The sequence below is a fragment of the Capra hircus genome, chromosome 15 (genome assembly GCF_001704415.2).
Source record: "Capra hircus breed San Clemente chromosome 15, ASM170441v1, whole genome shotgun sequence".
NCBI lineage: Eukaryota > Metazoa > Chordata > Mammalia > Artiodactyla > Bovidae > Capra > Capra hircus.
In genome coordinates, this window is record NC_030822.1 from 66,668,273 (window position 1) to 66,684,027 (window position 15,755).

The 15,755-nt window shown below is 47.3% G+C and overlaps 1 protein-coding gene across 2 annotated transcripts in view; it reads left to right on the forward strand.

Annotated features, from left to right (window-relative positions):
- The window catches only part of AMOTL1 (angiomotin like 1), a 202,163-nt gene that overhangs the window by 46,675 nt on the left and 139,733 nt on the right, over positions 1-15,755 (forward strand). For both annotated transcript variants that reach the window (XM_018059853.1, XM_018059852.1), the window contains one exon: positions 3,594-3,644. In XM_018059853.1, coding sequence (XP_017915342.1) covers positions 3,594-3,644 — 51 coding nt within the window. The remainder of the gene's footprint in view (positions 1-3,593; positions 3,645-15,755) is intronic.

The window sequence follows — 15,755 nt, forward strand, 5'->3', positions numbered from 1 at the left end:
ACTTGATTTTCAGTGTGACAGTCTCTATTCTACAGGCTCTAAATGCTGTAGTTTATTGCATTCTTGCTACAACCTTATGAGTTAGGTGTAATTATCTCCATTTTTATAGAAAACTAAGGTTAGTAAAAATTAAACTACTAGTTAATAGTGAATCTGGTATTAGAGCCAAGGTCTGGTTGACCCCTAACCAGACCTTTGCTCTCATACCAAAGCCCTCTGTAGATTGTCTCTCTTGGAACGCAAAGACTAGTTGCCTCCTGATCTGACAGGGAATTGGAGGCGACTAGTCCTGCAAACACGCCATCTGAGCTCACCTCCTCATGGCATCAGGGAGTCAAAGGCTCCTACTCAGACCAAGAACTGACCGTTGGAATCTGGCAATGCCAAGGTCAGTCTTGACCTTGACAAGAGCTACTCTGGAAGAGTGATGAGCTATAAGCCTGTTTGCCTTTAAGATTAAAGGAAGATGGTGGAAACAATGAGTGTTAACAATTCTTTGATGAATTTTGTGGTAAATTGTCATTGAGACTTGAGATCGGTAATTGGAAGAGAGAGGTAGAGTTGGAAAAAATTTTTTAAATATAGTAGCATATTTGTGTACTGATGGGAATGATCCAGAACAGAGATCAACTTAGAGAAGAGAGGGGGCAGAAATCCATGTGAGAGGGCACGGAGGATCTGATACACAACGGAGGAGTTGGCCTTAGCTGGAGAACGGATGGTTCATCCATAATAACAAGAGAGCAGGAGAGAAGTAAACCAGGCAAACACAGCGGGATTGCTGGGCTGCACTAATGTCCACTTGAGGCTAGTGGTCACACATTGAAAATAAGACCAGTCAGCATGATGCTATGCTTCTCTGATCATGTTTCACTCGGTGCTGGCAGAGAGAAGATAAAGAAATAGATTTTATCAGGGGTATAGTTTTCCCAAAGACTTAGTAGACATAGAGAGAGGTGGATTTGAAGGCACATATAAGAGAAATGATAATAGTAAACCTAGAAACTAGGCTGGTTAAAAGAGAAAAGAATGTCAAGAGGGACAGTAAGGGACACAAAAAAGGTCACAGGATCAGCAAATTACAGGAGCGGTTGGGGTCAAGGAGACATTGGGTGAGGATAACAGGAAGAATAAGCTGGAAAGCTTGGAAGGCTGAGTGATGGTGATAGGAAAGTGGAATGCTTGGTGTTGAGATTACAGATGGTGTTACTAGGAGGGCAGAAAGCTGGGATGGCTGGAGCTGCAGGAAGGGAGAGGATGTTGAAGAGCTGAGAGACCAGAGTATGAGAAGAATCCACTGGTAGATTTGGAAATAAAAATTATCATGGGAACGGTATTGGGGAAAGTGACAGTGAGCCAGATGCCAACACCTTCAAGAAATGAGGTAGAATAACACAGAAGTCTGTAGACGGCTGCAGTGAGTAAAGGTCGTGGACAACGTGCTCTGTTATTTTCAAGGAGAGCCAGGTTTCCATCAGAGTGAGGAGTTGAAAGAAAGTTTGATGAACCATGAATGAAAGTGAAAGTCGCTCAGTCGTGTCCAGCTCTTTGGGATCCAGTTCATGGAATTCTCCAGGCGAGAATACTGGAGTGGGTAACCATTCCCTTCTCCAGGGGATCTTCCCAACCCAGGAATCGAACCGGGGTCTCCTGCATTGCAGGTGGATTCTTTATCAATTAGCCATCAGGGAAATCCATGAATTCCTGAGAGCAAATGGAGGTTTTCAGGAGATGGGAGGGGATGTCTTGATAAGGCAAACATTCACCTAAGCACATTCACTTCTTGGATTTCAGAGCTCAGACTGTCAGGAGTGGGGAAAACAGAAGAGTATAGAGAGATAGGCTAGGCAGTTCAAGAATGGTTGCTTTGGGGAGTTCCTTGGCCTAGTGGTTAGGATTTTGGGCTTTCACTGCTGTGGCCCTGGTTCAGTCCTTGGTCAGGGAACTGAGATATCCCTCAAGCCGCTCTCAGGGCAGCCAACAGAAAAGGAAGAAGAAGAAGAACGGTTACCCTGGTGTGGAAGGAGGACAGTCTCAGCCTGGTCCCCGGCCATTCCTCTGTGGGTACTGGGGCCAGGGTGCCTTCTTTCTGTTCTCCAGGGTAAACTGTAGACTGACAGTAGAACAGAGATGACCGAGGTTTACAGAATGAGAGCACCTCAGCACAGGTCCATGGGCCCTTGGGCTGCTGCAGCTGGCGATCTGATCAGTCTGAGACTGTAGAAGTCCCCGGGACGTTGCCCAGACTGTTAACTCTCCAACTATCAGTGTCCAAGGCCGGGGATGGAGAATAGAGAGCCGTTTTCTATGTCTGCGCCTTCCTTCCTCTGCCTCCTCCCAGCATCTCTAGAGCACTTTCCCGTAGCCCAAGGCCCTCCTGAGTGAGGTGTCAGTCAGTCCCGATAGGAAACACATAATCCATCTGTACAAGTTATTCAGGCCACTGACCCAGGGAGGGAGATTCCCGCAACCTGACATCAATTTCTTTAGGACCTACAACTCAGACTTTCAGACCCAAACTTTTGTTTCTACATTCTGTACGTGAAACTGCTCAACTCTTTTTATATTAGAAGGAATATGGCTCTGCTCTTTCCTGATACGTGTACGCGCGCGCAAACACACACACACACACACACACACACACAGTATAACAACGGTGCGCAGTCATATATAAGTTACTTAACTTCTGAGCCTCAGTTTCCCTATCTGTGAAATGAAGGCATATTATCTTCCCTGCTAGTCTCTTAAGAGGAAGAAATATTGCTTGGAGTGGAGTCAAAATTCAGGTTCAAAGGAGAGGATTGGGGGCGTTGGAAACCCTTCCTTGCTTCAGGGAATATTCAAGCTCTGAAACTCCTGCCTTTCCCCAGGAGAAGAAAAGCAAAAAAAAAAACAAAAAACAAAAAACGATTTCTCAAGCATGGGAACAGGACAGACATAATACAAAAATGCTGCAGAAATCGTTTTACAAATGGTTACCCGCTCTTTTGTCATAAATGGTCAGAGAGAGTGGGGGTGGGGAAGATGCCCTCCCACCGGGAGTCGGGAGGCAGCGCGCGCGCCACTGCTAAGCGTGAAGGCCGCGGTCTCCTAGCAACGGGTAGTGGGGATGCGCACGGGCGCTCCTTCGGGTGGGCGCAGGGAGCTCGCCGCCGCCGCCGCTGCGCGCTCTCGGGCCTCCCGGACCCGCCAGGAAACTTTGGGGCTCCTGGGCGCCGGGCGTCAACACTAGACCCGGGGGACGCCGCGATGCGCCCCGCAGGCTGAGGGCAGAGGGGCAGGTCGCTGCCTGGCGCGCCCGGCCTGGGGATCCATGGGCTCGCACCTACGGAAAGTTGGCGCACACTTGCGTGCGCCCAGAAGACGCTTGGTTCCTGGGCCGAAATGCTCCCCGCCAAGTTTTTTTAACGATTTCTTCCCCCCAGTGGATCTGGCATCTGGAACTCCGTGAGGCCCCGGGTTCACGGATTCCCGTCGCTGGGAGAGAGAAACCCGCGCTTTTCTAAGGGATCTGCGCGGTAACTGATTTTTAATCGATTAGCCCTGAATGGTTGAGATTCTATTTTTGTTTTCTGCTTTTCTTCTTCCTCCAGACAACGAGTTTGTGGAACCCTCTCCCGCGCCCTACAGCCCGGAGGAGTTCGGTAAGTCTGCCCTTTTTGCCTTTTCTTATTAGAACCCAGCCTGGGAATCGCGAATGTGGAGTCCAAGCCCGAGGGGCGGAGAGAAAGGGCTGGCTGGGGGACTCTGGCCCTGCTGCACGTTCCTTTCGCGGTGAGAACTGGCCTTTTCCTGGAGCGTGTGCTTTGGAGGTGGCGGGGGAGGGGAGTGTGTGTGAGTCGGCTGTGCAGTGTGTGTGTGTGTGTGTGTGTGTGTGTGTGTGTGTGTGTCCTGGTCTTTGCTGATGCTCCCAGGAGCGCGCCACAGCAAACTTCCTGATCAGCGGGCCCCTGCAAGCAGGCGGTCTCATCCTGCCTGGAAAGATGCAGCTAGCAGGTAAATGCCACAAGGACATCGTGTGGCTACTCCCTAACCTGAATTTAATGAAGTCCAGGGCCAGAAACGTTCTGGTAATTAAATTCCAAGACCTTGGAGCTGCGATCGTCCTTGACGTCTGTTTTTCCTCCAGGTGTCTGGGAATAGGGCATTTCATCCTCTTCCGCCTGTCATTCTAAGTGTAGATTTGTGGTGGGTGAGCCAGGACACACTTGTCAGAGACAGACTTCCTCCCGTGAAGAGAAAGACATTTGCATTGTTGGGATACCTCCGCGTATTCCTGCCACCCAGCCTCATTTGGTAGCTCAGTGGTTGACGGGTTTTGGTGTTGGTTTTCTTTCTCATTCTCGGTTTCCTTAAGCCACTAACAATCTGGGCTGTCAAGTCTGTCTCTGCTGTTCTTTTATCACCAGCTTGAACATCTCGCCTTCCTTCCATGAAATGACAGCTGTTTAAGAATGTTTATCCACAGTGAGGCTCTGAGCCTCGGGTACCATGTGTCTGATCATCCTTTCCTCCTTGTCTGTGTGTCCTCGGCAAGACCCACGCTGGCTGAAGTTAATTAAATTCCACCGCAGCAAGGACTTTCATCCATGTCTAGGAGCCAGGCCCCCAAAATAGGTCTGGATCAAGGGAGGCGTTCTGAGGCAGGGAAGAGGACCTTGTTTTATTCAGAAAATGTGTTTCTGACAAGTTATGAAGCAATCACATCTCTGGAAATGGAATCACAAATTAAATGCATGAACAAAACTAGCTTCTGAAGGGACACTGTGGTGAGCCTTTTTATGAAATGGAAATGACATCTAAGCCATAGCTTTGCATGAAGCAGTTTCTGAAGAGGGCAGATTCTTGGTGATCTGCTCTATACGTGTCTACTTGTGTGTAAATGACACCAGCATTGGTGCTTTACGTGGGACAGAAGCTGTTTGGTTCTCTTAAATTATAGATAAGTGTCAGCCATGGCAGAATGAGCATTCCTTCCTCCGAGAAACCACCTGTATAAACAGGTAATTGTTTGCATTGGCAGAGTGATTTATGTACCTGAAAGGCCCAGGTGATTGATCCTCTTTTGTTTCCATCTCTCCCTTTGGGACTAACACAGCCTGGATGGCCCAGCTGATCAGTAGGGGGAGCCCTTCAAATCAGCAGTAGAAATTCAGAAAACAGCATTTTTTTTCCCCCTTCAGCTTCTCTGTGGGGAAAGCCCAGTTTTTCATGAGGAGGTGAGAGTGTTATAGGAATCATGGGGTTCCCTCCTGGGCTCTGGGATGCAAGATGATTGAGAATACAAAATATAAAATACAGAGTCAGAGTTTGAGACCAAGTTTCTGGCTGCTATGCCTTCCTTAGGCTTGTGCTCAGTTGTGTCCGACTCTTGCAATCCCATGGACTGCAGTCCGCCAGGTTCCTCTGTCCATGGGATTCTTCAGGCAAGAATACTGGAGTCGGGTGCCATTTCCTACTCCAGGAGATCTTCCCGACCCAGGGATTGAACCCGTGTCTTCGGTGTCTCCTGCGTTGATGGGGAGAGTCTTTACCACTGAGCCACCTGGGGAGCCGTGCCTGCTTTAGTAGATCTGTTAACCAGTCTGTTTTCTCATCTTTGAAAAGCAGGGGTTGTGCCAAGCAGCCTCTAAGGCATCACCCAATTCCAGCCTCCTGAAATCTTAAGCCAAAGGAGGCGTTTGGCTGTTGGATGTTTATTATTTACACCGGGTGCCATGCTGCTTGGGTGCATGGTGTCTCCAGATGGATTTCCTCTTCCTGACAGAGCAGCTCACTGGATGAGACTGCATTGTTTCCACACTATTCAGGTCAAAGAGGGAGCTGGCATTTTTTTCCTTGGAAAGAATCGTGATACTTTTCGGTGCTTTCCTTAGACACACAGCAGGAAAGATTACCCTACAGCAGTTGGTGAGCTTGTCAAGCAGCCATTCTTTCTGAAGCACAAAAGAACACAGATTCACCCCTTAGGTCCCCAGGATCTTAGGGACCTGGAGAAGAGATGGAGGGAGGCCATGAAGACTTAGTTTGAATTCTATCACTGCACTTACCTGTGACCTTGGGCAGATGACAAAACTGCTCTGAGCCTCGGTTATCTCTCAACCTAATAGCAGACCTTGCGTGACTATGATCAATGGTGTGTGTAAAGTCCTAGCCCCACATGTTGTACGTGCAGATATTCAGAAAGTGCTATGGCTGTTAATTTATTATTATTATTATTATTCAGTTAAAATACACATTTCCAATGCATAAAGTATGGACTAGCTCTCACCAGTTGTCCCAACCTATTAACTGAAACCATTTTTATTTCTAGAAATTCCTCTGTAATTTGCTTATTCTTCAAACAGATGCTCAGAAATGGTGATCAGGTTATTTGAATTATTTAGTGATTTGTTTTGGAGCTGCATATGGAATGGTGTTCCATTGAGGGTCTTCAGTGACAGTCCCACTACTTTCTTGTGATGTGATAGGTAGTTTGCTTCAACTCCAAATTTTCATATCAGTCTCCAAATAAGCTATGACTAGCGCTTTGGGGCATTTATTCTCAGTGTTGCAGCAAGATCCTGTAATGAATTTAAGTAACCAAAAAGGGGTTTTTGTTCCCCTGCACTCCTACTTTCTGCCCTCTGACCACCCTGAGGCATCTCTTGTGCCCCCCCAGAAGTTCATCACACTTCCTGTTTCTCGGGCCTGTGAGTAAAATAAACTTTAATTTCCCCCTACAAAACAAAAAGGAATTTTTGAAAAGGCAGTGAAAATAGGAGTCTAACTCGAGATGAATGCTGTATTGAAGGTGTCTTCTGATGGAGAGTCCAGAAATATGCCCTCTGTCCTGTGATGGTACCATTTTCTAGAGGCAAAATTGCATCGTCTCTCCATAGCCCTTCTATAGCCCCATGCGTAGGTAGAAATGATGGCCATCGGAGAGGGTAAGAGAGAATGCATGGAGAGTTGGAATGAAGCTAGGTGTGATCATGTCTGCCCCTGTCTAGTAACCTTTATCAACTTCCTACTACCTGGAAGATAGACATTCAGTTAGCCATGAGGTAACGCCCACCATTTGCATCAACCCCCCTCACCCTAACCTCTGTTTACATTGAACGACGGGACAGTCTAAATGCAGCTCTGGCTACATAATACTGCCCCTTCTCTCTTCCTTTCCTGGCTGGCTCCTACCCTTCCTTCAACACTTAGTTCATGTGTCACATGCTCCTAGGGATTCTCCACCCTGCTCATTAGAATCAGGGGAGCTATTAAGAGTCCTAAGACCAAGTCGTAACCCTGACCAATTACATTAGAATCCCTGGAGCGTGGACCTAAGCGTCCGTATTTTATCACTGTGTTTTAAAAACCGAATCCCAAGTTATTCTGGTGTGTAGCCAGGGTTGTCGGCTACTGTATGCGGTTGTGGCCACTTCATTCTTCTTTGCAGATCGAGCAGCCAGCCCAGTACCTGGTACAGGAAATGCTTATTGAATGAGTGAAGGAGGGTCACCTCTGAGATGCTTTGTTTTTTCATCGTTGTATATTCCTAAGACTGAACTGTCTGTTTGTCATACCAATGCCTTGGGGCACTTCTATCCTTTGACCTGTATCTCTCTCATCTGTTCATTCCTTAGGCTTAATCGGTTTATCTTGTTTCTTAAAAATGGAAATTTTAAAGCCACTTTTTAATATAAAAGTAGCACATGCTTACTTTAGAAAATTTGGACATTAGGAAGAATGGAAGAGAGTCCACTCCCTTACCACTGAAAAGGACATGGACATGGATGGGTCGCTGTTTCCTTAACTTTCCCTAATTTGCTGCCCTTTGGGGTTTCTTGACCCTCTGAAATGCCTCAGTGTGTTCAGTTGATGCTCTTTTTTGCTCAGACTCTGTGAACTTTCCTGAGTCCCCAAAGGAATGTTCATGGGAATAGCATTCTTGAGAGATCAAGGCCAGTGCCCCCAGGGCCAGTGTACCATGAGAAAGGGTTTTCTTGTACTATTCTTGCCTTCCTTATTCAAGCAGGATGTAGGGGCTTTATTACAATAATTGGTAACAGTCGTGTAACTTCTTTAAAACAGTAAATGTTTGCCAGCCCACCCCTTGCCCTCCTAAAACAGGGGCTAAGACTGCACTGCTGGATAATAGTACTCAGTCTGTCAGAGTGCAGCAACTGGGAAGTATGAAAATAGTCAGAATAGACAGAGAAACTGCTGCTGTAACAAACAAGCTCAAATGTCAGTGAACACCATAGAGGTGGTGTTTGTTGCTTGTATTGTAGTCAAGTGTTGAGTTGTCGGAGGGCTCTGATCCATGTGGTCATGGAGAACCCCAGGCTCCTTTCCTGTTTTCATCCATCCTACTCTAGAACATCACGTTCCTTCACTGGATGCTTTACATGCTTTTGGCAGACAAGTGAATAAGGTGAGCGGGACAAAGGTACGCTCACTGATGGTTGTCTCAGCCTGGGGGTAGCACACTCACCTTCCCTCCAATTCCAGAGGTGGGAGCTAGTCCTATAGCCTCACGCAGATGGAAAGAGGCTGGGAAATGTAGTCTAGTAACAGGGGGAGCCTGTTGGGCTGCCGTCTATGGGGTCGCACAGAGTCAGACATGACTGAAGCGACTAACAGCAGCAGCAGCAACAGCCAGAAAGAAGAGAAGCGCACTTGCATTGGTGATCACTAACCACCTCTACTGGTCACGTCTCCTACTGCTTTAACCACAGTGACTGAGCTACATCCTGGTCTTTGTATTGTTTAAGTTACTGGTTCGGCTGCTACAACCAAGGCTAAAATAACAGTGAGTGAAACAAGAAACAAGTTAAATTGTCTTTCACTTGGAGCATAAGCAGTTCAGCGCTGATGTAGTGGCTTCGCCATCCTCTGATAACCTCAAATGGAGTTTCCCTGCCGTGGGCTAAGGTGGCTGCTTCAGATCGCACCATCACATCCCACATCCCCGTCTATAGGAAAGAGAGAAGAAAAGTGGAGGGTGTAATCTAAAAGCTGCTCACATTGTTTCATTTGCATTCCTTTGGCCTGAACTCTAGTCAGATGGCCATACCTTGCTCCAAGAAGGCTGGAAAATCTGGGTGGGAGTAAGTGGAGTCTGTTAGTGGAAGGATGACTGAGCCGGATGCAGGGGGAGAAGGTGCTGGATAACGAGTAATCTTGTCAGTCAGTTCTAGGGTGCATGTCTTAGTGGTTGAGAGCATGAATTCAGAGTCATACTGTGTGGGCTTCAGTTTGATCCCACCTCTTATTTGCTCTGTGACACTGGGCAGGTTATGTCATCTATATGTCTGTTTCCTAATCTATAAACTCATGTGTCAGCTCTCTTCTGATGCTCTTCCAGACCCACTTACCATCCTTCACTACCCTGCTCACTGCCCTGGAAAACTTACCTTTCTGGATGGACACCCCTGGCTTCCTTTTTGGCCAGTGAAAGGTACCACCAGGCTGTGGGAGGGTGGAAACCAAGGGATGTCAAGGTACTTAGTCCCTTCCCATGGGGCTGTGGGATGACATGGCTGCATCAGTCTAGGCCACTGCTTGTTCTCCTGCAGCGTCGGATCCTGCTGGGTTCTGGAACCTCCCCTTCTGAATGAGGGGTGGCAGCCACACCCAATCTGGCTCGCCCCAGGCTGCTCCCCCATCACCTGTTTTCCCTTCTCCCTGCCCATCACACTGTCATCAGCAGGCCCTTCAACCACTTTTTCTAGAGTATACCACCCATTTCCTGTTGGGACTCTCTCCGATATGATAGGGCTAATAATAGTTCCAGCCTCAGACCATAGTGGTGAGGAGCAAATGGGTTTTAGAAGGAACACTTGAATGTCGTCGTTGTTGTTGTTCAGTCACTCAGTCGTGTCTAACTATTTGGGAACCCAGGGACTGCAGCATATAAGGCTTCCCTGTCCTTCACTATCTCCCGGAGCTTGATCAAACTCACGTCCATCAAGTCAGTGACACCATCCAACCATCTCACCCTCTGTCGCCCCTTCTCCTCCTGCCCTCAGTCTTTCCCAGAATCAGGGTCTTTTCCAATGAGTTGCCTCTTTGCATCAGGTGGCCAAAGTATTAGCGCTTCAGCTTGAGAATCAGTGCTTCTGATGAATATTCAGGGTTAATTTCCTTTAATATTGATTGGTTTGATCTCCTTTGCAGTCCAAGGGACTCAAGAGTCTTCTGAATGTCGTAACCATCATTAAATGTTTACTATGTTTCATGTCCCTGGACGAATGCCCTGATCCCTACAGGCATGGTCAAGCCTTCTGAAAGACCTGGTTTTTGACATAAATAATATGGCCACTCATCTCCTCTTCTGCACCCTGTGTTAAGAGGATGCAGCAAGAGGTTGCAGATCTGTTCCTGCAACCAAAGTTTCTTCCTTCTCATCATGTGGGGAGAAATAAGGAGAAAAGTCCCAGACCTTTATTATTATTCACTTAAACAGTCTACCCAGCTTCCCAGCTTGGAGTTTAAATCATACCAACCACATTGATAGCCCAATAACAATTTCCAAGGATTTTCCTGTGCATATTACTAACAAATTGGGCTTCCCTGATGGCTCCTGCCTGTAGTGCAGGAGACCTGGGTTCAATCTCGGGGTCAGGAAGATCCCCTGGAGAAGGGAATGGCTACCCACTCCAGTATTCTTGCCTGGAGAATCCCATGGACAGAAGAGCCTGGCAGGCTAGTCCAAAGGGTTGCAAAGAGTTGGACACGACTGAGCGGCTAAGCACACATTACTAACAAATCAATTTTTCTAAGGCTACCCTCTAATTTTAAGACCAGTAATTCTCAGGGGTGCTTGTTCACATCCACAGAGTCAGTTCTGATTGTTCCAGTCTTTTGCCAAAGGAGCTGGAATCCAGATACACCTTATTGAGGCCAGTGGACACCTTGGTAACTGCTCACAACCTCTTTCTCCAGAAACCAGTGACCCCACGACACAGGCATCACTGCTGCTGCCTCTACTCAGGACAGAACCCAGGGCTTGGCGTTCGCCTGCCTGGAGCCTAACTGGTTTCCCAGTGACCTGCCTTGGGCTGGCCAAAGGGCCAAGGGCACCCCTCTCCAAATGCTGCAGAGTTGGCCTAGGGCTTTCTAGTCACTACACAAGCCCCCACTCACCTAGGGGCTGGGATTAGGTTGGCCACATGCCTGGCTCTGAGCTGGTCTTTAAACGGCCAGGGCCGTTCACTCCACCCATGGATCTGTCCCAGATCTCTACAGCTTTCGAAGCCCGTCTGGCCTGCCTTCCTCCTCCCCTGGCCGTGGCTTCTGAGAGGGAGGGAGTTTTCACTCCAGTTTAACTTTTCTCAGGATGATTGACTGTGGAAAATTCAATTCTCTTCACAGGAAACCTCACCCTACCGCAAGGCGCGGTCTGGCCTCCTGGCTCCAGCAAAACAATTACAGAGTGGCTCACCATTGTTACAGTTTCCAAAATCTGGGCACTCAGCCTCTTGCATGATTGATCTCCTTGAGTTTATCAGTTCCTTTCAAATGCAGAAGAACTCAGTGAGGCAGAAGGAGTTATCTTCACCTCATGGAGGAGGAAACAGAGGCTCAGAGGGATTAAGTTATCTGCCCCACGTCCCTCAGCTAAAGTTAGAGGGAAAACTTCCACTCGAAATAGAATTTCTGGCTCCAGAAGCAAGTCTGTTTCTTGGAGAGGAGAATATAGACGTTGCCCTCCTCCCAGGGGGATTGAAGAAGGAAATGGCAACCCACTCCAGTATTCTTGCCTGGAAAGTTCCATGGACAGAAGGGGCCTGGCGGGCTATAGTACACAGCATTGCAGAATCAGACACAACGGAGCATGCATGCAGGAGGATTTGGTTTCTATAAATGATGTAAAAGTAACTGGCACAGGGCTTGATTACACAGTAGAAGCCTGTCCAATACGTTCTTGTTGAATAAATGAATGAATAGGAGATGCGCAAAGCCATATGTGTATGTGTCTATATATATATTTTTCCTTTAGACCACCAAATAATGATTAATATAGTCTAAAGGAATTTTCCATAATGGGATCTGAAACGGCAATCAGAAAAACTCTTCCTAGCTTCCATCATCCAGTTCCCGCTCTCCTATCCGTGTTTCAGCAGCGCGGAGCCGCTGGGACAGGAAAGCTCTTACCGTTTCTGGATGGTGCCAACGCCATTTCTAAGGAAACCAGAGCTTGGCGGCCGCGCAGTTCGGGGCAGGGCAGGGGCAGCCTGGAGGGGAATGTCTGAAAGTGTAACTGAGGGCAGGTGGACCCCAGCCTGGGTGTAAAACTCATCCCAGTTCCCCTGGTGTTTGTCGGCGAAGTGATACTGCTCACTGCGCAGGAGGCGAGGTCTTATTTTGAGGTGTTGGGCGAGAGAATGGAGTAGGCAGGAGAAAATGAGAATCACTTTTGGCTAGGGTGGGGGGGCGGCGGGTAAGTGATTATCTGTGCTGTGCTGTGCTGTGTTAAGTCGCTCCAGTCGTGTTTGACTGTGACCCCACGGACTGTAACCTGCCAGGCTCCTCTGTCCATGGGATTCTCCAGGCAAGAATAGTGAAGTGGGTTGCCATGCCCTCCTCCAGGGGATCTTCCTGACCCAGGGATCGAACCGGAGTCTCTTAACATCTCCTGCATTGGCAGACAGGTTCTTTACCGCTAGCGCCACCTGGGAAGCCCAAATGGTTGTCTATCTAGGCTAAAAGGGCAAAAGAGGTATGGAATAGTGGGATAAAAGTCACACACACACACACACACACACACACACAGAATGGAAAGGACATTTTCCTTGCCAAAGAGATGTTTTACTAGAAAAATATAGGACTGTGTCCATTTATTCTTGAATGTTAAACACAAACCACTTAGAAATGATGATATTTCATCAATTGTTAAAGACTTTCCGAGTCTAAAGAGTGTTAAATAACCAGCTTGATCTGTTCGAGAATGCCGTGATTACGGGTTTCTGGGTCACATTTGTACTGGATGATCTTTCTGGAATATGTCCTGTCGGTTTGGGTTTCTTTCAAATCAGTCGTGCCCCCCTGGGGTGGGCATATTAAAGTGGCCTGCTGGGACTCTTCGGCTCTCTCTCTCCTGGGTGTCCCTCCCCTTTTCTCCTTTCTCCCCGCCTCTGGATCCCTGTATACCCTCTCCCCGGTGTCTGCCTCATTTCCCCTCTGTCTTTTCCTCTCCCTTCCCCCTCTTGCTGCTTCCTTCCTGTTCCCATCTGAAGTTGGAATACAGACAGAAAAGCCAGTGCTTGCCTTGCCAGGGCCCTCTGCCAGAAAAATGGAACAGGTCAGATTATTAAAAAAGGATTAAAAAAGAATGCTCTTTGGCAAAATGGGGGAAACAGATGTTCAGGGGTGGTTTTGCTGTCTCGGGCTGTCAGTTGAAACACCTTCCTTACAGAATAGCTAGATGTGGGCATTCATCATCATGTCACATGTGTGGTGGTTTTAACATCAAATCTGTGTATGTATATGTATTTGTCTCTGCTCAATTCTCATCCCGCCGTCACCTTTGTAGCCCCAAATCCAGAGTAGGCAAGATTACTGACCACCTGCTAGCAAGGTTTATTTTCACCCTCTTTTCAGAAGGGTTATTTTTTTGGAGGGGGCCCTAGAAGGTTTTATTGTATCTATTTACAAATATTTTTATTGAAATATAGGTGACTTACAATGCTGTGTTGGTTTTTAGGTGTACATCACAGGGATTCAGTTCTCTCTCTCTCTATATATATATATATATACATATAATTTTTCAAATTATTTCCCCTTATAGGTTATTACAAGATATTGAATTCCCTGTGCTATACAGTAGACCCTTGTTGGTTACCTATCTTATGTACAATAGTGTGTATAATCCCAAACTTCTAATTTATCCCTTTTCCCACTTTCCCCTTTGGTAGCCACAAATTTGTTTTCCATGTCTGTGCATCTATTTCTGTTTTATAAATAACTTCATTTGTACTAATTTTTTTAGATTACACACATAAGCAATTTTGGTCTTTGTCTGACTTACTTCACTTAGTATGGTAATCTCTAGATCCACCCATGTTGCCCCAAATGGCATAATTTCATTCTTTTTTAAGGCTGAGTAATATTCCACTGTATATATACCACATCACCTTTATCTGTTGATGGCTGCTTAGGTTACTTCCTAAGGTCTTAGGCCTTGGCTATTGTAAGTAGTGCTACAGTGAACATTGGGGTGCGTGTATCTTTTCTAGTCGCAGTTTCTCTGGGTGTATGCCCAGGAGTGGGATTGCTGGATTATAAATTAAGCTCTGTTTTTAGTTTTTTAAGGAAGCTCCATACTGCTCTCCATAGCACCAACAGTGTAGGAGGGTTCCCTACCACACCCTCGAAGGGTTTCTTTTAAAGACCACCAGGAAGACTGGACACTGGAGCTGCTTTCAGGTCACTGTTTAACAGTAAATATCTTATGGAACTTCAGGTTCTTCCAGGTGGCTCAGCGGTAAAGAATCTGCTTGCAATGCAGGAGCCTCAGGAGATGGGGGGTTCGATCCCTGGGTCGGGAAGATCCCCTGGAGAAGGATATGACAACCCACTCCAGTATTCCTGCCCGAAGAATCCCATGGACAGAGGATCCTGGTGGGCTATAGACCATAGGGTTGCAAAGTCGGATATGACTGCAGTGACCTAGCATGCACTCACAGGTTCTTAAGAAAATAGAGAAGGAGCTTGTGTGTCAGAACCTGGTCTGAGATGAATCATATGGAAAGTTCATGGTCGAACTCTGGGACCATGTTACAAGCTGGGACTTGTAACCTGTCAGGGGTCCTTTGCTTCTGTCTGCCAAAGGACCGGCTGTTGATCAAAAATAGAAGTCCATTATGTAGCCCTGGTGGTGGGCCAGCCACCCACCTGAGAACTCAGATTTATCTCCTTTAAAAAACTATTTTCCTTATGGCTCTAAAAGCCATTTCCACCATAGACTCAAAAGAGAGATTCCAGATTCTGAACATTTTCATAGACTAAGGAGCGTAGCCAGCAGTGTCTGTCCTGGGCAGATGAACGTGTGGGTTAACCTCACGTGCCCACCTGCCGGCTCCTTCTCCAGTGGTTCTCCTTGTCGTGTAGGAGTGTAACCAGGACCCAGTGAGTCAGCACAACTAAAGCACATGGAACAGTGCCCGGCAAATGGCCAGCATTTACTAAACGTCACCCTCATTCCACTGCTTTCCTTTGTTCCCACCTTCCTTCACGTCCCTCGTCACTTTCAAGTATGCTTTCCTTCCCTGAGCTCCATTCTGTTTCTTCTCCCCTGTTCTGTCATCTGTACTGGTGCTTAGTTGCTCAGCTGTGTCCGACTCTTTGCGATCCCATGGACTGTGACCCACCAGGCTCCTCTATCCATGGAATTCTCCAGGCAAGAATACTGGAGTGGGTTGCCATGCCCTCCTCCAGGGGATCTTCCCAACCCAGGGCTGAAGCCCAGGTCTCTTGCATTGCAGGCAGATTCTTTACCATCTGAGCCACCAGGGAAGCAACACTGAAAGAAAAGAACAAACTAGATCAATCACAAAGGTATAAAGCTAGAGCCACCACAGGCCCAAAGAGTGCCTTAGAGCAAAATAGAAAAAAGCATGCTCTCCAAGTGGATGAAAAGCAGAGACTGTGTTCCCAGTTTCATGAGTAGAGGGCAAGCTAGATTCTGGCTCCACGCCTCTGTTTCATACACACCCTCAGCCAGGCACTCTTGTGCAGTGAACAGCTTATGTAACTGGACATGGTAGCCCTCATCC